Source organism: Sorex fumeus, unplaced genomic scaffold (assembly GCF_029834395.1).
Source record: "Sorex fumeus unplaced genomic scaffold, SorFum_2.1 ptg000024l, whole genome shotgun sequence".
In the NCBI taxonomy this organism is placed as follows: domain Eukaryota; kingdom Metazoa; phylum Chordata; class Mammalia; order Eulipotyphla; family Soricidae; genus Sorex; species Sorex fumeus.
In genome coordinates, this window is record NW_026606081.1 from 55,250,655 (window position 1) to 55,270,423 (window position 19,769).

The 19,769-nt window shown below is 43.7% G+C and overlaps 1 protein-coding gene across 3 annotated transcripts; it reads left to right on the plus strand.

Moving 5' to 3' along the window:
• Positions 1 to 1,035: 1,035 nt before the first annotated feature.
• Positions 1,036 to 18,968, plus strand: MORF4L1 (mortality factor 4 like 1). 3 transcript variants are annotated; one of them, XM_056113836.1, is made up of 13 exons: positions 1,036 to 1,240; positions 3,457 to 3,503; positions 5,798 to 5,865; positions 8,931 to 9,047; positions 10,196 to 10,282; positions 10,981 to 11,061; positions 12,841 to 12,866; positions 13,284 to 13,372; positions 14,189 to 14,290; positions 15,039 to 15,127; positions 15,851 to 16,023; positions 16,353 to 16,437; positions 18,240 to 18,968. In XM_056113836.1, the coding sequence occupies exons 1-13, from the start codon at positions 1,201 to 1,203 to the stop codon at positions 18,322 to 18,324; spliced, it is 1,089 nt and encodes a 362-aa protein (XP_055969811.1). In that variant the 5' UTR covers positions 1,036 to 1,200; the 3' UTR covers positions 18,325 to 18,968. The 3 variants fall into 3 exon arrangements, with proteins under 3 accessions (XP_055969811.1, XP_055969812.1, XP_055969813.1); XM_056113837.1 differs by having other exon boundaries at positions 8,934 to 9,047; XM_056113838.1 differs by lacking the exon at positions 8,931 to 9,047 and having other exon boundaries at positions 1,038 to 1,240.
• The last annotated feature ends 801 nt before the right edge of the window (positions 18,969 to 19,769 follow it).

Here is a 19,769-nt window from a genome sequence, read left to right on the forward strand (position 1 = left end):
CTACTGCTGGAGTCGTGGCAGTTTCAGTCCAGAAAGGACTGTCACTGTCCTTCCGTTGTCCAGTTGTTCATCGATTTGCTCATCGGGCCCAGTAACATTGTGAGATTTGTTACTGTGTTTGCATATCTAATATGTCATGGGTAGCTTGCCAGGCTTTGCCGCGGGCAAAATACTCTCGGTAGCTTGCTGGGCTCTCCCTAGAGGGGCAGAGAAATTGAACTCGGGTAGACCATGTTGGCTGCGTGCAAGGCAAACGCCCTACCCACTGTGCTATAGCTCCAGGAAGGACTTAAAAAAAAAAACCTACCAGACAGAAAAGGATTACACTCCTCAAGGTTTTGTTTTTGGGCCACACCCAGCGGCCTCAGGGATAAACCTGGTTGGGTTGGCGCAACCCTGGGGGCAGTGGGGACGCAGATGGGACCCTTGGATCCGTCGCAAGGAGCCACGTGGGAGACAAACGCCCTGCTTTAAAAACAATCAAAGCGACCTCACTACATTGCACGTTCAGCTGTCCTCGCCTTCACTTCCTCCCCTTTCCGAAGCCCGGGGAAGAGCAATGACTGCCTGGCTCCAGACTCCTTCTGAAGCAGCGTCTGAGGGCCAGCGTTGGAGGGACTGGGGCACCCTGGCTGGGGTTGTGGGGTGGGAGCACTGTACGCCTGACACCCTCGGAGCAACCTAACTCGGGTGCCAGGAGGAAGCGCGAGGCCCGGCCTGGAGCCTGGCCTGCGCCCCGGACCCGCCACGCTGTAGCCTAAAGCGCGGTGGGCGCCAGCACCCTCGGTCTCAACGCGAGCCACACCGGCCTGCTCCCTACACCCAGAGGGGGCCGGGTAGACTGGGGGGGAGGGGGCGCGCGGCGGGGGAGTGCTCGCCCCCCTCCAGGCGCGGCGCCCCCGCGTTTGGCGCAGGAGCGCGTGCGCGGTGGCGGCGGGCGGCCGCGGGCCGGAGCGCGCGTGCGCGGTGGGGGCGGCGGGCGCGGCGGGGGCCGAGTGCGCGTGCGCGGGGGCGGCGGGCGGCCGTTGGCGGGCGCGCAGGCGCAGTCGCGGGCGGTGAGGTCGGCGGCGCTGGCGAATCGCGCCGGGGATGTAGAGCCGGCGGAGCTGACGGCGCGGCTGACGCAGCTCTGGGTGGGGTGGCGAGCAGGGGGCGGTAGTCGGGCGGCGGGAGAAGGAGGCGGCGGCGAATCACTTATAAATGGCGCCCAAGCAGGACCCGAAGCCTAAATTCCAGGAGGGTGAGTCGGCCGGGCGCGGAGGCGGCGAGCGGGCGGCTTTGTGCTACCGGGCGGCGGCGCCCTCGGCGGGCCGCGCTGAGGGGGAGGCGGCGCCGCGAGCCCGCGGCCTCTCGCTGCCGTCGGGCGCCGAGCGCGCGAGGCCGGGCCGCAGGGCAGCTCCGGGGCGGCGCCGCAGCTCGCGGGGCCCCTCAGCCCCTCAGCGGCCCGGCCGCGCCCGCCGGACCCCGGCCGCGCAGCAAGATGGCGCCGCAAGATGGCGCCGCGGCCCTGCGAGCGCGTCGGGCCGCAGCCCCTCACGTGACGGCCGAGCGGCGCCCCCGAGCCGCCCTCGGGGCCCCCCGCGCGCGCCCGCCTCTGCGCGCCCCCGCCTCTGCGCGGGCCCCGGGGGGCGGCGGCGGCGTGCCGTGCCGTGCGGACGCTTGCGCGACCGGGCCGGAGCGGGCGGGAGGCGTCGGGTGAGACCCCCGCGGGCGGAGGACCCGGAGCGCCAGCCCGCCGCCCCGGACCGTTAGGCCGCCGCTCGGTCCCGCCGGGCGTCGCTCGCGGCCCGTGTCGGCGTGCCGGATCCCGCTGAACCGTCGCGCGCGCTCGGCCCGGCCGGCTCCGCCCGCCTTCCGGGCCCCCGTCTGCTGCTTCCCCCTCCCGGCCGCCGCTGGCCCCGCCGGCCCCCGTGCGGAGCTCCGCTCTGCGCGAACGGGCCTCGCCAGAGCCGGGGCGCGGGTGGCCCGTCAGGTGGATAGAGGAGACCAGAGCCGTTGCGCAAGTGGCCACTGGCCGCCCGCTGAAGGCGCAGGCTGAGGTTGCCCGGCGGGCTTCCTGTTTCTTCACTAGGTCTTTCGGAGCGGGAATTGCTACAATGGGTAAAATGGGAAAGATTCGTGGACCTGGATGGGAAAGTATTTTGCGGGATTGGTCTCAGATGCGAATGTAGGTTCCCCCGCGCTAGGGTTAGTGGATTCTCATATTCTGGCATTGGGGCCGCGCTGCAAAGATGCATTCGGATCTCATTTGCTTCTCAGAAGATAGATTTGCAGCCAACGCCCGTTAACGTTATGGTGATTGTTGGATCAGCTTTCTCTTGCACGCCCGGTTTTTGTAATATCAACACGTGAAGGCGGTTCGTGAACTCGACTGGGGGGTGCCCCCGTTACCCTGTGGTTATATAAAGGGCCTCGTTGCAGTTGTGCTTGTCGGTGGCAGCCAGTGTGGGTTCGCGTTCTCCGTGCCATGGAGAACCTGGAGTAGATTTCGAGTAGTGCCGGTGGTAGAGCTAAGTTTGCGCCCAGGCACAGCATTCCCCCCTCCCCTCCACACACCTGGGGGTAGCACTGGAAGCCCCCTAGAGCCGTTGGCGTTGAAGCCGCATGCTGAACTTTGTCAGCACCCGCTAAGCCAGTCGTTGGAGGAGATGGTCTCTATAGTTTAAAAATGGCTTCGGAGTAAAATTCAGTCGTAATTGTTGTTTAGTCCTGAGGCTCCCCGGGCAAAACTTTTTAGCCAGCTAGCAGCCAGGCTCAGGCCTCCTGCCTGAGCTGCGTCTTAGCAGAGCATGCTTTGCAGCCTGTTGTGTGCCGCTGGAACCAAATTGATAATGAGACGTTTTCCATTCCTGTTCTGGGTGGTTCTTAGAGCAGTCGGAAGTCAGTCAGTTCTTTCTCACTGCTTTTGATTCAGCCTTTTTAGAATTCTTGCTTCTGAATGGTTTTGTTTCCAGGCTCCACTTCCTGCTCTGCCTAGGCCCTTTGGCACTGATTCTTTGGAGTAGACCACACCACAAGAATCCTCCATGCACAACTTTGCTTTTTGAGGATTGGGGTGGGGATGGGGGTTTGGCCACATCCAGGGATGCTCAGGGGTTACTCCTGGCTCTGTGCTCACAGATCATTCCTGGTGGTGCTCAGGGGACTGTATGGGGATGGTGTTTCAGGGGTTAAACCCAGGTTGTCTGCATGCAAGACAAGCACCCTACCCATTGTACTATCTCTATGCCCCCACTCCAGGGTGGGGAGTCCTGTGCCAGGGATCCACCTGGGTCATCTGTATGCAAGTGTTTGTGAGTACTATTGAGATTTACCTGAAGTGTTGGTTCATACATACTTGCCAACCTGATTTTGTGAGAAATGCCACAGTATGAGTGTGGTGGCATTCAGATGAAAGTCTTCTATATGGAGGTACGTTATTACTAATACAGTGATTTTTTTTTTTAATTTTTACAGGTGAGCGAGTGCTGTGTTTTCATGGGCCTCTTCTTTATGAAGCAAAGGTAGGAAACTTGTTTTTCTGTTTTTTTTGGGGGGGCGGCGTTACTCCTGGCTCATGCACTCAGGAAATACTCCTGGTGGTGCTTGGGGGACCATATGGGATACTGGGAATCGAACCCAGGTTGGCCGCATGCAAGGCAAACCCGTCGTGCTATCACTCCAGTCCCAGGAAACTTGTTTTTCTTTGAACAGTTAGAACTGCTGGTTAGATCTGACCTCTAATAACACATAACAGTGGTTATAGGATGATCTTAAGAGTTGTCTTTTCCAAAGATGTGTAGAGTTTCTCTTCTCTCTGAATTTCTTGTTTAGTGGCCAAGTAAGCATTGCATACCTTGTAATTTACCTTACTGACCTCCCTGCAGTTGGAGGGAGCATTTTAGCGGAATGATAAGAGATCAGCTTTTTGTGGGTTCAGATAGGTTGCTGTGTATGGTGAAGGAGTCAGGAAAGCACTTCAAACTTCTTAATTTTTATATGCAAATGCAGTGTGCTAAAGGTGAGCACTAAGCTATGTTGTTAAAGGTTGCAAACAAGTGGGGCGTTTAACTTGATTGGCTTATCTGACACATTGTGAACCCTGTTGGGGTTCCCTTTCCTCTAAATGGTGTGCTCAGGCTTTAAAAACTGATTCTACACTTACCAAGGTAAACAGATGTTTTATATTTTGTTTCTGGTAACTATTTTAGTGTAGATATTTAAGATGTCACTATTGTTTCATTTGCTGAGGGGGATCTTGTTTACTGACATGCTTGGGGTAGCAGTTGTATTGTTTTTAAATGTACGTATTCCAAGTAGTATATTTTATTAAGACAGTGTCTGCATATATATTCTTGGTGAATAGTCTGCTTGGAAATAGTCTTAATATAATTGTAAAGCACCAGACTCTGACTAATCATTTTCATTATTTTATACTGTTTTTTTTTTTTCTTCTTTGTTTTGGTTTGGCTCTTGGTTAAACTACTGATGCTTGGGAGGTGGGGACATGTGGTGCTGGGGGCGGAGTCCAGGCCTCTTGCATGCAAAGCATGTACTTCAAACTGGCCTTACTTTTTTTTTTTTATTGAATCACCGGGAGAACAGTTACAAAGCTTTCAGGTTTAAGTCTCGGTCATACACATTGTTTTTTTAATACATGGGTGTGTTTTTGAAATTTTAGATGGCTGAAGTGATACTCATAGAGATACCACAAGCACATAATGCCAGTATGTTTTATAGTCATCTGATCATATGTCTATTCATGTTTTTCTATTAAACTATTTTAGAGGCTGGGCTGGAGCAGTAGTACATCAGGTAGTGCTCTTCCCTGAGTGCAGAACCAGGAGTAACCCCTAGCATTGCCCGGTTTGGCCCACCCCCCAAAAAAATTGATTTTAAATTGACTTCTTTTTTTGGTTTTGGGCCACACCTGGCTATTTTTAGGGCTTGTGTGCTCTGCTCAGTCTTGGGATTGACCTTATGGGCTACCAGGAATCGAACTGGGTCAGTCAGGTGCAAAGCAAGCACCCTGCCCGCTGTACTATTGCTCCAACCTCTGATTTGACCTAACAATGCTTTTGTAGTCATTTATACTGCTGGTTGCTGATATTTTGCAATAAAGTTACTGCTTTTCTTAGGCTTAGACTTGTGTAATATGGTTTAAACGTTTCTTCAGCTGATTTTGTTTCTGAAATAAACCAGGGCTCTGGGCTAGACTTTGAGAAAATACAAACATGGCTATCATTATCTGTTCTGGTTTATCTAGCCCAGGGCTTTTAAACTTCACTCAGGAAGCTTTTACTCAACTCTGTGTTTATAAAATAGGATTACAACTCAGACTTTGATAATAAACATAAAGATATTTCCAAAATGCATGTAACCCCATGTGGGGTCCAGGCCCAGAGTTTAAGGAGCTAGGCTCCAACCTGCTGACCTTGTTGGACTGGCTCCAACTAATTGTCACCAATAAGCAGAAGTTTACAGCTTACTATTTTAGTTGAAATGTTTAATAGTGGGGCTGGAGCGATAGCACAGCGGGTAGGGCGTTTGCCTTGCATGCGGCTGACCCGGGTTCGATTCCCAGCATCCCATATGGTCCCCTGAGCACCGCCAGGAGTAATTCCTGAGTGCATGAGCCAGGAGTAACCTCTGTGCATTGCCAGGTGTGACCCAAGAAGCAAAAAAAAAAAAGTTCTAATAGTATTTTAGTCATATTTTATTGTTAATTTTGACCACCAGAATAGTAGAAAATATCTTTGAAAGATTGCTTCCCCCACACACACGATTTTTCTAAGTGAAAATTTCTTTTTTGTTTCAGTGTGTAAAGGTTGCCATAAAGGACAAACAAGTGAAATACTTTATACATTACAGTGGTTGGAATAAAAAGTGAGTATTAGACTTTTACAAGCAATATTTTGTTTAAAATTATACACCTAAAATAAAATTAACAAAGGTTGCTTATGTCATAATAGATGGGTACAGTTGTGATAGTATTGAAACGAGGATAAACAAACCATTGTTAATATGATGAAACTACTATTGAATATATAATATGATGGATTAGGGTGCAAAAACATTTTATTTCACATCTTTGAAGTACATCCTGTCATCTGTGTCACAGTATAACATCTAGTGGGCATTAATGAGCCAACTACTTTTTGGTATATTTTAGGAAATGTGTTTTTTGCCTTAGCACAATCTTAGTGAGATTTCTAGCAGATGTACTCAAAAGCTAGTTGGATTTTTCTCCCTAGAAAAGGATAAAGATTGTCTGGTTTGGAAATAATGACCAACTTATTTCCTAAACCTTGGAAGCATAGTTAAATGTGGACAGAAAGTGATTTCATGTGGTTGGTTCACTTTCTAACTTACAGTTGACTAGATAGAGAAATTGAATTACAGTATCTGTTTTTTTCCGTGACAAGTAGATTTTTTTGGAATGATCTATTAAACTGTTTTGGGCTAGAGACTGGTTACATATTAAATGCAGATGGAAGTCTTTCCTTGGCACCACAAATAATACTTGTAATGACTCTTTTTTGGTGTTTTGTAGTGCTTTGTAGCTTGTAGTTCTTAACCGAGAAGGAATTAAAACATTTATATGCGTGGTATTTTGTCCTTCAATTCTTTTGGAGGTTACTGGTAACGTCAAGGCATTATCTGGTCTGAGCTGAACTCTGGCCACCTCCCTGGTCTCCCAGTGAACAGTTTGTATAGTTTGTGTCATCTGGATGAATGTGCTGTTTCATGAAGGAGGTTGACCAGGACCTTCTTCTTGCCCCATGACCTTGGTGTTTCATGCTGTCTGTTATCCAAGTGACCAACCAACTTAATTTTGCTTACTTATTTTTACTCAGTACTTTTAGGTAAGAAATACCAGACTGCTAACTCTTCTTAAACTTGTATAATTGTAGACGAGACAAATACAAATTTTATAGAAGTGCCTTTTTTGCTTGGTACGGGGTTTTAGTGGTAGTTCCAGGGGTCAAAATCAGGACCTCACACGTGTAGGGCATGCATACTATCACTTAAGCTTGTCTGGCCTATTTCTAATATTTAGGTAATATTAACTTGAACCCTGTTAGTGGTTAAAAATACTGAGAAATTGGGAAAATGATAGCGGAAACTGTCTTTTAGTTTGGAGAAGTAAACTGATATTAGATAGGATTTGGGTATTAGTGTTAAATTTTTTTATTGCTCAGGAAAGCATATTTTTTGTTTCCCTTTGGATTTGGAATCATACCTGGCAACGCTCAGGTTGCTCCTGGTGGTACTCGAGGATCATATTGGATGCTGGGGATCAGACCTGGGTTGGACTCAGGCAAGACAAGGACCTTATCACTTAGCTTTCCAGTCTGAAAGCTTATTTTGTGATTCCTAGTGTATAGCATGGCTTTTACTTCTTATGTTAGAACTGTAGTTTAGTCATTTTATTAGCCTTTTTAATTTTATTTTATTTTTTTGCTTTTTGGGTCACACCCGGCGATGCTCAGGGGTTACTCCTGGCTCATGCACTCAGGAATTTTCCTGGCGGTGCTCGGGGGACCATATGGGATGCTGGGAATCGAACCCGGGTCGGCCATGTTGGCTGCGTGCAAGGCAAATGTCCTACCCGCTGTACTATCGCTCCAGCCCCTATTAGCCTTATGTTTTATGTAATTAATGCTCAGTGAATAGGTTAGGTGGAAAGTAATGAGTATGTTAATTTTCTGCAGGAAATACAATGTTTTTTGGTTTTTGTTTTGTTTTTTGCTTTTGCATTTTGGGTCACACCTGGAGATGCTCAGGGGCTATTTCTGGCTCATGCACTCAAGAATTACTCTTGGTGGTGCTCAGGAGACCATATGGGATGCTGGGAATTGAACCGGGGTCGGCTGTGCGTAAGGCAAATACCCTACCCGCTGTGCTATCCCTCCAGCCCCAGGAAATACAACATTTTGTGTATATTAATGTTTGGGAAAGTTGTTAACCAGGAAACAGCAGAATTCTTGGAATAGTTCTGCCCCCCCCCCCCCCCGCACTTATAATAAAGATGTATTTACATTTTTCTTTGTCATAATTCAATAACAAACAGTAGACTTGAAGATTTTGCTTTTTCAGCTAATTTTATATTTTTGGAAAAGTATCTTTGTAGATCTATTGAGGAATTTTATTGAGATGTGTGTTTTTTTAGTTGATAAATATAAACAATTTTGAAAAGTGACCGTTGATATTTAGAGGAGCCTTTAAAACACCCAGTTTGAAAATGGAGATGCTTTAATGCTTGGGAAGTGTGTTGTGGGTTTTTTTCAATGTCATATAAAGTTGTGCCAGGGATCACTGTTACTGGGGAATTAGTTACAGACTGCGCTTTTGAAACTTATGAAATTTTATGATCTGTATATAAAAATTTTTGAATGCTTAGTGGTCAGCTAATTATCTTAGGCATGATGTTCCTCAGAGCAGAAGACATTAACTTACTTCGGTTCAGTCCAAGAATTTTTGACTTCTAACCTATAGGAGAGATTCTAGTATTATTTGACTAACAGATCAAGTGCTTATTTAGATGCATTTCATATCAGGGGAAAGACTTGACAGGGTTCTCAATTGGAACTTTGTCACAATAATAACTGGCTCACTCCCCTGTAGATGAAATTGAAACATAATTAAACATAAATAGATGCTCATTTTGAAAACGGTTGGTTTTTAAAATGGTTTAGATAATCTTATTTTTAGAAAAGCAAACAACCAAAATCCCAGTTTTCAAATTGGAATTTTCTTAAACTTTTGTAAATATACTATACTTTTTTTTAACGCACAATGGATAATCAGATATCTAAATTTCCAAAAGCCTTACTGGAATTTGTTGACACGGACATTTTTAAATATTCCATTTGTAAATCTTAATAAAGCTTAAGCTAAATTCTGCACCTAGTTACTGAGATCACTTTGTACTGTGCTGTCTGTATCAGAAGTGCTGTGAGGCCCAGGCGCTCTGAAAACACTTTGAAGACACGTGAGGATATTGTAGCCCTTTTTCCTGTTCCTGAAGGAGCTCCCTCAGTACACCACCCCCTCCTGACCTCTAGGTAAATGCATGTTTTAAAGTTTTCTCTAGGAAATCATGTTGAGGATTGCTGCTTTTTTAAAAAAATTTTTTTGTTTGTTTTTTGTTTTTTTTTTTTTTAATTTATTATCCTTTTGGCTATCTTATATATGAGGTCAGAGGTGGGAAATCATTAAAAAAAAAAAGACTGCTTTGAGAATAAAGCTAATGTGTCACTAAAGGAGCTCCCTCAGCAGGAGAAAAGCATCACTTTGCACAAAAAAGCTAAGCAATCCCTAAAACATGCTTTGTTTTAGTTTTCCCCCTTTGGAAAAAGCCTCAGAAATCTTGTTTTGAAGGAGCTTTTTTAAGTGCCAGAATGCCCTAACAACTTTTGATATTTTTAAGAGTGTTAGTTCCACCTTTTGGTGGTTAGAAAGCCTTTTTTTAAGCCTGGTAAATTTTTTGTCTTTGTGTGAGTGATTCTTGAGGATGGTGCAGTTTGATAGAGCACTAGAATGCTTAATAGTCAGCTGACTAAATCTGGAAGGTATTGGAGGTAATGTTTTCTGACATTGAGTATTTTGTCATGTCAGACACTGAAGCGTTCTACATGTATTTTTGTCATCGACGAGTAGTATTCCTAGCCCCATTTTACAGGTGATAAGAACTGATAAAAAACTAGCTTTGAGTTACAGTTACTGTATAAGTAACGTTACAGATGTCTGTGCTTCTTCAAATAATTTCTTTGGAAGATGTCTTTATTTTGTGAGGATAATTACTTAGGGACCCTTACATGCTGTAGTCTTAGGCCTTGTCCTTTTTTCGTGGGTGTGGGGTGCCGGTGCCGAGGGTTGAACATGGCCGCCTTCATGTGCAGCATGCACTCTTCCACTGAGCTACACTCCCAGCCCCTTAATACCGTCTTAAAGAACAGTTTGAAAAACCTGTCTTTGGACTCTTGACAACTGAGATTTGGAATGCTGCTTTTGTAAACATGAAATTTTCTTCCTTTGCAGTCTAGATTCTCACTTTAGTTCAGGCTGGATTTGTAGTGCCAGTTCAAGAAATTATTTCCGAGAAATCCAAAGGCTTGTCTTTTGGATCTCTACAAAATAATTGGAGGGCAGAGTCTGAAGAGTAATAAAGATTTTTTTTTTTTTAATGAATTTTCACTTTCCTCTTTTTTAGTTGGGATGAATGGGTTCCAGAAAGCAGAGTGCTCAAATATGTAGACACCAATCTGCAGAAACAGCGAGAACTTCAAAAAGCTAATCAGTAAGTTTGTCTGAGTATGAGGAGAAATGCCAGCAAGTTGGTGTTTGGAAATGGAATGAAGGCTAGAAATGTTGGCTACCTGCCTAAAAGGGAACTGAAAGCTGTGTGTTGCAGTGACCTGACTGATGTTAGGTCATCAGTTAAGCCTTTCCTACATAAAGGTTGAGTCTCACCTGTCGGTATTTACTTGCTTAGAGGGAAGTAGAAATCATAGTGGGATGTTAGAAATTCCTGGAGTTGGGCCCTATCCCATTTCTTGGGCTTCACGGAAGACGTACTTGGTTTTGGAAGAATAAAAATCAAGAAGATGGCATTCCTGATACAATCTTTTCTCTTTGGAGGCACATCCAGAGATCCTTTAAGGCCCTTGGCTTATAGCACGATTTTCTTGATTTCTAAGCTGAGTTGTTTAGCAAATGGGATCAAATAAAATTCTGGGAGAGTAGGTTCTAAAGCAAATGGAATTTTCAATTAAGTGAAAATAATCACCTTTTGTTACATTTTGGTTTTGGTTGATACCTAAGAGCCAAATTTTAGGCCTTCCTTTCATTCTCGATTGTTGGTTTTTGTATCATCTTTGTCTCAACTTGTTTAGAATTATGTTATAATTTATAAACTCCATAATCTGAATTTGAGTATGAGTTTCAACATAAAATTTGGAAAAGCTGGTGCCATAATGATCAGAATTATTTTTGAAGGGAGCAGTATGCAGAGGGGAAGATGAGAGGGGCTGCCCCAGGAAAGAAGACATCTGGCCTCCAACAGAAAAATGTCGAAGTGTAAGACCTCTCTTTGTTTTATAGCTAAAATTCAAACAATTCTTGGTTGTTAATCTTAACACGTTAAGAGATTTAAGTTTGGTAATTTAGGTGCTGCTTATGTACATTTTTTTTAAAGAAGTTTTATTGGATCATCCTGAGATAGTTACAGACTTGCACGATTACCTTTCAGTTATACAATGTTTGAGCACCCATCCCTCCACCAGTGCACATTTTCCACCACCATTGTTTCCAGTGTCCCACCCCACCCACTCGCTGCCTCTGTGGCAGGTACCATCCTTCTTTCTCTCTAATTTTGGGGGTTGTGGTTTGCAATACAGATACTAAGGTTGGTGTTTAGTCCTTGGTCTACTTTCAGCACACATCTCCCATTCTGGGCGATGCCTCCAGTCATCATTTACTTAGTGGTTCCTTCTCCATCCCAACTGCCTTTTCCTGCAGCACGTGGGGCAAGTTTCTAGTCCATGGCATGACCCTCCTGGACCTTATCTCAACTGTCCTTAGGTGTTAGTCTCCTATTATGGTACTTTATATTTCACAAATGAGTGCAGTCATTCTCTGTCTGTCCCTCTCTTTCTGACTAATTCCACTTAGCCTTACCTCCATATCTATTGATTTATATGTTAATTTCGTGATTTCATCTCTTCTAATAGCTTCATGGTATTCCATTGTGTAGATGTACCAGAGTTTCTTAAACCAGTCACCTATTCTGGGGCACTCGGGTTTTTTCCAGATTCTGGCTATTATGAACAGTGCTGCAATAAACATACAAGTGCAGATGTCATTTCTACTGTGGTAGTTTTTTGCATCTCTGGGATATATTCCCAGGAGTGGTATTGCTGGGTCATATAGAAGTTCAGTTTCTAGTTTTTGGAGGAATGTCCATATTGTTTTCCCAAAAGGCTGAACCAGTTGGCATTCCCACCAACAGTGAATGAGAGTTCCTTTTCTCCCAACATCATCACCAGCACTGGTTGTTCTTGTTCTTGTGTGTGCCAGTTTCTGTAGTGTAAGATGATACCTCGTTGTTTTGATTTGCATCTCCCTGATGATTAGCAGAGCATTTTTTCATGTGCCTTTTGGACATTAATTTTTTTTTTTCTTTTTGGATCACACCCAGCAATGTACAAGGGTTACTCCTGTCTGTCTCATGCACTCAAGAATTACTCTGGTGGTGCTTGGGGACCATACTGGATGCTGGGAATTGAATCCAGGTCTGCCGTGTGCAAGGCAAACGCCCTGCCCGCTGTGCTATCACTCCAGCCCCTTAAGTTTCTTTTTTGAGGAAGTTTCTGTTTATTTCTTCTCCCCATTTTTTGATGGGGTAGAGGTTTTTCTTGTAAAATTCTACCAGTGTCTTGTATATCCTGAATATTAATTAAGCCCCTGTCTAATGGGTAGTGGGTAAATATTTTTTTCCCATTTCATGGGTTCTTTCTGTATTTTAGTTACTGTTTCTTTTGAGATGCTGAAGTTTCTTAATGTAGTTCCATTTGTTTATATTTGTTTCCACTTGCTTCACATGGTATGTTTGTGTCAAAAATTATGTACTTGGAAGGCAGTGTAGGAGTAGTAACTGATAAAAAAAAACTTAAAAATTAAAAACTTCAGGGCCAGAGTGATAATAATGTAAAGTATTGCAATGTGTTTCAATTAAAAATAATAGTTGAGTAAGGATCTGAAAAAATCAGGTTTTTTCTCTTTGGACAGTGGGAGGTCTCAAAATAATTGGTTCCTGAGTTAATTATGTTTATTTTCTTTTTCTCTCTCTCTTTATAGGAAAACAAAAAAGAACAAACAGAAAGGTAAAATTAATTTTATTTCGTTCTTTTAGGACAAATAAAATTCCCTAATAAAATATGAATTTACAGAATTTAAGAGTAATGTTTATTGATGGTCTCATAAGAGTCATTGCACTAGAGTAAATTTCAGAGACCTACTGTTTGTATGGTCTATAGTCTTTGTTCCTGACCCCGAGAAGATAATGTTTAGAAGATGATGTTTAGATGAGTGGTATGATGGTAATGGTGCCAAATGTGCTTTATGCTAAATGTTTGGTAGAGTTGTTCATGAAAGGTCTATTTTGGTAGCAGTATGATTTGTTACTATAGATTGAAATAAAAGAGGGAGTTATTTTGAGAGATATTGTGAGATATTTTCCTTGAAAGGACTTCTTTTTTAATAAGTGAAATATCCCCCCTTCACAACCCCAATTTTGATAGCTCCTGGGAATGGAGATGGAGGCAGTACCAGTGAGACACCTCAGCCTCCTCGGAAGAAAAGAGCTCGAGTAGATCCCACAGTTGAAAATGTGAGTTTTGTTTTGTTTTCTCCTCCCTATCCCTTTGGTGCTGAGGATGGAACCCAGAGCGCCTACTTTCGGGGGAAAGCATATATTTAGTATGCATCCTTTACTTGCTTTACTTGTAGCTCTAGGTTTGCCTCTTAGATTCTGCCCACCCCTTCTCCTGTTTCAGCTTCCTAAATGTTAGGTAGTTTAGTGTTTCTCGTACTAATTTAAATAACCCATAAACACATCAGCAAATTTCTAAGTTCAGCATACATGTATGGGTATATTAGCTCTTAAATAACAATATTGTTACTAATTGTGTTCATATCCAAATAAAGAACAGTGGAAATTTATGAAGCAGAATTAGTGGTATGTATAAAAATAGGAATATTCTGGAGGAAAAATAAAAGGGAATATTCTCATATTTTAGGCATCTATGGGCACAGTCGAGGACTCATAAGTCAATTCAGTTACTTTTTGAATCAATACACTTAATTAAAGATACATGGATGGCCATTGGGTAATCAGTAAATTTGTAAATAATAATTTAAGGTGCGTTGAGTCCGTTCACTTAGAAAAGAAAATTTGCATAAAAGAAGTTTGATATTGGTATGAGAAAGCACTGTATAGAACTGTTTCCTCCAAAGAGGATTCTCAGCAGCTTTTTGAAAAGGTCTTTTCATTGAAGGTGTTCAATGGCAGTGCTAGTTAGTAGCATATTTGGGTACTTTTGAAAGAATTTATATGCGGTGCTTTTAAAGGTTGAGAGAAGTTTTTTTTATAGAGTTGCTATTTAGCAAAAAGGAGTAGCTATTTAATACCTTTTTTTCTGTTCAGGAGGAGACTTTCATGAACAGAGTTGAAGTTAAAGTAAAAATTCCTGAAGAACTAAAACCATGGCTGGTTGATGACTGGGACTTAATTACTCGACAGAAGCAGGTAACCGAAAGCTGCACAAATGTTAATCCACTTAATGCCCTTTCTAGCGTGAAAAATAATATAATATCAAAGGATAAGGGGTGTATAATATGAATAGTGAGGGACAACTGGAGAGTATTTGAATTCATAGATTGAACACTTTGATCACTGTCACTGTCCGAGCAGGCCCAGTAACGTCTCCATTTTGAGACTTGTTACTGTGTTTGTCATATTGAATACATCACAGGTGCTTGCCCGGCTTTGCCGTGTGGGCGAGATACTCTCGGTATCCTGCCAGGCTCTCCGAGGGGCGGAGGAATCGAACCTGGCTCGGCGGGCTGGCTGTGCGCAAGGCAAACTCCCTACCTCTGTGCTGTCGCTCTAGCCCCAACACTTTGATCATCAGAATGAATGACTTGAGAGGCTGAGTGATGGACAAGTGGTTTGAGAAGCATTGGCACTGTTTGAGGGTTACAGGAGTAGAGTACTCTTAGACACTAGCACTGATACTTCTGATGTGTCTTGGAGATTGATTTGATGCTAGTCCCAATCCCTACCTCAGAGGACTAATGTGAAGACAAAAAGAGAGTTGGTAGAGCTTTCAGATGGGGTCTGCTACATAATATCCATGCTAGTGGACAGTGATGTGATAATACATACATCATTTATCGTGGTACATGTTGTGCAGTGTGGCGGTCATTGTTAGCCCTTTGAGCTATCTGCTTAGCCCCAGGAGCATACTGCTATTCCAATATTTTTGTTTTCATAGCTTTTCTATCTCCCTGCCAAAAAGAATGTGGATTCCATTCTAGAGGATTATGCAAATTACAAGAAATCTCGTGGAAACACAGATAATAAGTAAGTATATATTTATATATGTATATATATCTTTTTAAGCATACCTAAAGACTTTTTTTTAAGATGTTATTTTGAAATTAGCCAAAACTTCATACTCTGAACAGTACTACCAAAAACTAACAAAATAGAGTTTTGACATGGGGGGCATTGGTTGTCAACTTAAACTTATTAGAGAGCCAAATAGTAAGTGTTTCTGGTAAAATTGAGGCTTGCTATATGTAAGTACTTATGTCGCATTTAATGTAATAACCTTAAAAGGGTAAAAGTGATTGTCAGAGGGCTATAGTTTGCTTACTTCTTGGTTAATTTTTAGAATTATTATCTTAAGGTATTGAATACCTTACAAAAAGACACCTACTCAGGACCTGGAGAGGGGAGGTGGGTGAGGCACTTGCGGCGGCTGTAGGTTTAAATGCCTGCCCCCGCCGACTTTCCTCACACACCCCCACACTAGGAAAAGTTTTGTTGTTGTTGGTTTAGCTTTCAACTTACTCTCTCTCTTACCCTTATGTCTGATTGATTTCCATCTCACTTTGGGGGGATGTATTGGGGAATATTCAGATATTCGAAGGGACTCTTCTTGGCCCTGTGCTCAGGAGTCGTTATTGGCATTGGGGAGTGAACTGAGGGATAGAAAAGGGGTCACCATGTGCAAGGCAAGTGCCGTGGTCTCTGTTCCTTTCTCAGTGCCCTGCTTTGAAAATACGCATTCTTCCTTGTCAGGGAGTACGCGGTCAACGAAGTTGTGGCGGGGATCAAAGAGTACTTCAATGTGATGTTGGGCACTCAGCTCCTGTACAAGTTTGAGAGACCGCAGTACGCTGAGATCCTGGCAGACCACCCTGATGCCCCCATGTCCCAGGTGTATGGGGCACCGCACCTGCTGAGATTGTTTGGTAAGAGGGCATACAGAAAAAACAACCTTTGTGTATCTTGGACAATTTTAATTTTTCTGTTTGATAGCAGAGGTGACATAAAAAAAGATTTTAAAATATCGCCCATTCATTTAAAGTTGATTGTGTTTAAGTGTTCTAAATTAACCCAAGTACTTTGTACGTAAGAGCCATGTGCTCTGTTACTGAATTAGAGCCCTTTCTTGAATTAGAACTTTTATCTAAAATATGAAAGCAGTCTGTGACCATTGGAATTTACTAGATAAGTAAAATTTGATTGACTGTATACTTACCTTGGATTTAACTTTGATTGACGTCTTCTGTTTAAACAGTAAGAATTGGAGCTATGTTGGCCTATACGCCCCTGGATGAGAAGAGCCTTGCTTTATTACTGAATTACCTTCATGATTTTCTAAAGTAAGTCTTAAGAACGTTCTTGAGGCTTGCTCTTTGCGCCCGTGTTCTCCCTTCGACATGTATCTCATTCTTCCCTGTGTGTGTCTGCTGGCTTTTTCCACTCTGGAGAAGCCTGTCTTCTCTTTCAGCGTGTTCTTCATCTCTTCCTCTCTCCTCACATCTAAGTAAGTTTCATTCAGTAAAAATTACTTTGCTTTGCTGGAGTGATAGTACAGCGGGTAGGACGTTTGCCTTGCATGCCACCAGTCCATGTTCGATCCTTTGCATCCCATCCTCGGGTCCCCCGAGCACCACCAGGAGTACAGGAGTAACCCCTGAGCATCACCAGCTGTGGCCCAACAAAGGGGGGGGGGGGCGATAGTACAGCGAGTAGTGCGTTTGCTTTGCATGTGGCCGACCCAGGTTTGATCCCCGGTATCCCATATGGTCCCCCAGGCACCAACAGTAGTAATTCCTGAGTTCAGAACCAAGAGTAACCCCTGAGCATTGCTGGGTGTGATCCAAAAAGAAAAAATCATACTGAAAATTACTCTGTTGAGTGATGCTAGATATCTTAAGATATAAAATAGGTAAAAATATTGTACAGTACTGGTATAGGAGTAGATAGACTAAAAACAAATATGTGGAAATACCACACATGCTGGGCAAGCCCCTCACTGCTTCAACCCATCATGCACTTATAAATGGTGAATATAAAGAGCTTGTATTGAGAAACCAAGAAATGAAGGAGAAATGTAGGATAATTTCATGATTGTTTTAGTGAGAAAGGTCTTTAAGTGGAAAACTAGACTTTGGAAGTTCAGTCTGAACAATAGTATGAAGGGGGCTGGAGCAGTAAGTACAGCAGGTAGGGTAAGTGCCTTGTATGTGGCAACCCGGATTTGATCCCTAGCATCCAGTATGGTCACAAATCTACTAGGAGTCATTCATTTCTGGGAACAGAGCTAGGAATAAGCCTAAGCACACTGGGTGTGGCAAAAAAAAATCACAGTAGTGTGAAAGACCTCAAGAGGCTGGAGCTATTACACAGCGGGTAGGGCCTTGCATGTGGCCAACCCAGGTTTGATTCCCAGCATCCCATATGGTCCCCCAAGCACCACCAGGAGTAATTGCTGAGTGCAAAGCCAGGAGTAACCCCTGTGCATCTCTGGGTGTGATTTCCCCCCCCCCCCCCAAAAAAAAGCAACAAAAAAATCAAGAGGGGCTGAAGAGAGAGTATAGTGGGTAGAGTTCTTGCCTTGCATGTGGCTGACCTGGCTTTAATTCCCAGCACCCCATATGGTTCCCAAACTGAAGCCCCTGGCCACCCCAAAACATCAGCATTGACAGGATCTTGAGGGTGATAGGCAAAATGAATAAATCAGAGGAAGAAGACAAAGGTATTACACAGTTTTTTGGGGCCACACACAGCAGTGCTCAGGAATTTGACATTTTGGCTTGTTGCTTTTTCATAATGTACATTCCAAATTTAAACATGTAATTTACTAGTTAACTTCTGAATGTATATTAAAAATTCAAAAAGTTGGAAGAAGTACAGATATCATCTTGGGATAACACCAAGTTTCTTAAAGAATCCAGACTCTAGAGTTGATATTCTGAGTGTTCTTTGGTTCTTTGTTGTAGACTTCATCTGAGTTGTCTGTTATATATCCCTGTTTATCAGAGTTGTAATTACATGGTTTTACCGTGAGGTAATTATTTTACTGTGTTCTAAGAAAGGGTTTTTATATGGCTCTGTAATAAGTGAAGAGGTTTGGATCCAGATGCCGTTTCCATCTTTGTAATGTGAGCTTTCTGTTTAGGTACTTGGCGAAGAATTCCGCAACTCTGTTTAGTGCCAGCGATTATGAAGTGGCACCTCCCGAGTACCACCGGAAAGCAGTGTGAGGCGCAGACACACTCACGTTGTTTGGATCTCTGTAACACACTTCTGTTCTTAGTCCTCTTGTACACTTGTTGTACTTTGAAAACGTTGATGTATAACAATATTGATGTTTGTTTTCTGTTTGAGTTTAAACTCAGAAAATAAAAGGGGTTATAGCTCCCTTTTCTCTTTTTTTAAAAAATTTCAAAGTTGCTACCAGTGTATTCAGTGATGGACGACGCAGAGATACACCCTAGTGTTTCATTGCCTGGTTGACAAAGCTGCTTGTGAATGCTGGTGGTCCTATTCCTTTGACACTACGCACTTTGATATTATGTGTTAATGCTCTGTGACAAATGCTCTGCTAGTGCCAAAGGTTCGATTTCAGTGTATATACCTGAACACTTGCGCCCACTTGTGCTCCCCCTTTTTTTTAACGGTGCTTAACGAGCCCACCCTTTGCAGGTTATCCATGGTGTTCCTTAGGCATCTTCCCCTGGCTCGGATTGTAGAACAGTGGCTTGTTTCATTGTGTTTGTGTTTGTGTCAATGCACGTTTGCCATGGTAGACGCAATGCCTTGTGTAGCTGCAGTTTTCTGGAAAAGTCAATCTTTTAGGAATTGTTTTTCAGATCTTCAATAAATTTTCTTTAAGTTTCAAAGAGCAGTGTGCTTGTGTGGGTGCATTCTATATTGTGTGTTGTCTTTCTTGTATTTTTACTGTGATTTTTCAGGTGGGGGTGTGGTTTCTTGTTAGCCTTTAAGGATGAGCTGATGTTTGGGTTCAGTTACCTACTTTTCATCTACAGCAACGTGGGCAATTTGCTTTTAGTACACTGGCCCATGATGAGCTAAGCAACTACCCCCATCTCCCATTCTCAGACACCCGTCAGTCAATCAGGGAGTCGTTGATCAGCTCATTCCTGTCTTTCAACACTAGAGCATTGGAATTAGGGGCTGGAACCAGAGTTCAATGATAATGGATTCCAAACATTAATCTCAAGGATTTGGGGTGCTTTTTGTGCAGTTAGGAGTTTGTGGGGCCTTTCCTCTTCCTCCCCTTCTCTTTACTCAGGCATATCCAAAGTATTGGACAAAGGAGTAAGGAGACCATATCTGTGTCTCGGAGAGTTCAGTTTGTCCCAAGAAAAAAAAACACAAATGGGACTTGATGGAGAAGCCCCTTCCCTCTGCTCCATGTCCCTGACCTCATCTATAAAATGGTAGTAAATGCTGCCAGGCAGATCACACTGGGAAAGCCAGCAGTGTCCACTTCTCCAGGCCCCTGGCTTCAGTAGACACTCCAGACTTGCATGTGTGCCGCCTGCCTGGTCACAGCCAGATCTCAGTGTTTGGTGACAGGCAGGGCCAAGCCACCCAACACCCAGAGTCGCCCTCTGCTGGAGGAGAGTAGAAGTGTTTGGTCTGTGTGCTGCTGACCCTTGTTCAATCCTCTGCTGCCAGCAGT

Coding starts and splice junctions, on each gene's coding strand:
- MORF4L1 (XM_056113836.1), top strand. CDS start 1,201: ATGGCGCCCAAGCAGGACCCGAAGCCTAAATTCCAGGAGG. Junction 3,504..5,797: donor CTCTTCTTTATGAAGCAAAG/GTAGGAAACTTG, acceptor TTTTTGTTTCAG/TGTGTAAAGGTTGCCATAAA. Junction 16,438..18,239: donor TACCTTCATGATTTTCTAAA/GTAAGTCTTAAG, acceptor CTTTCTGTTTAG/GTACTTGGCGAAGAATTCCG.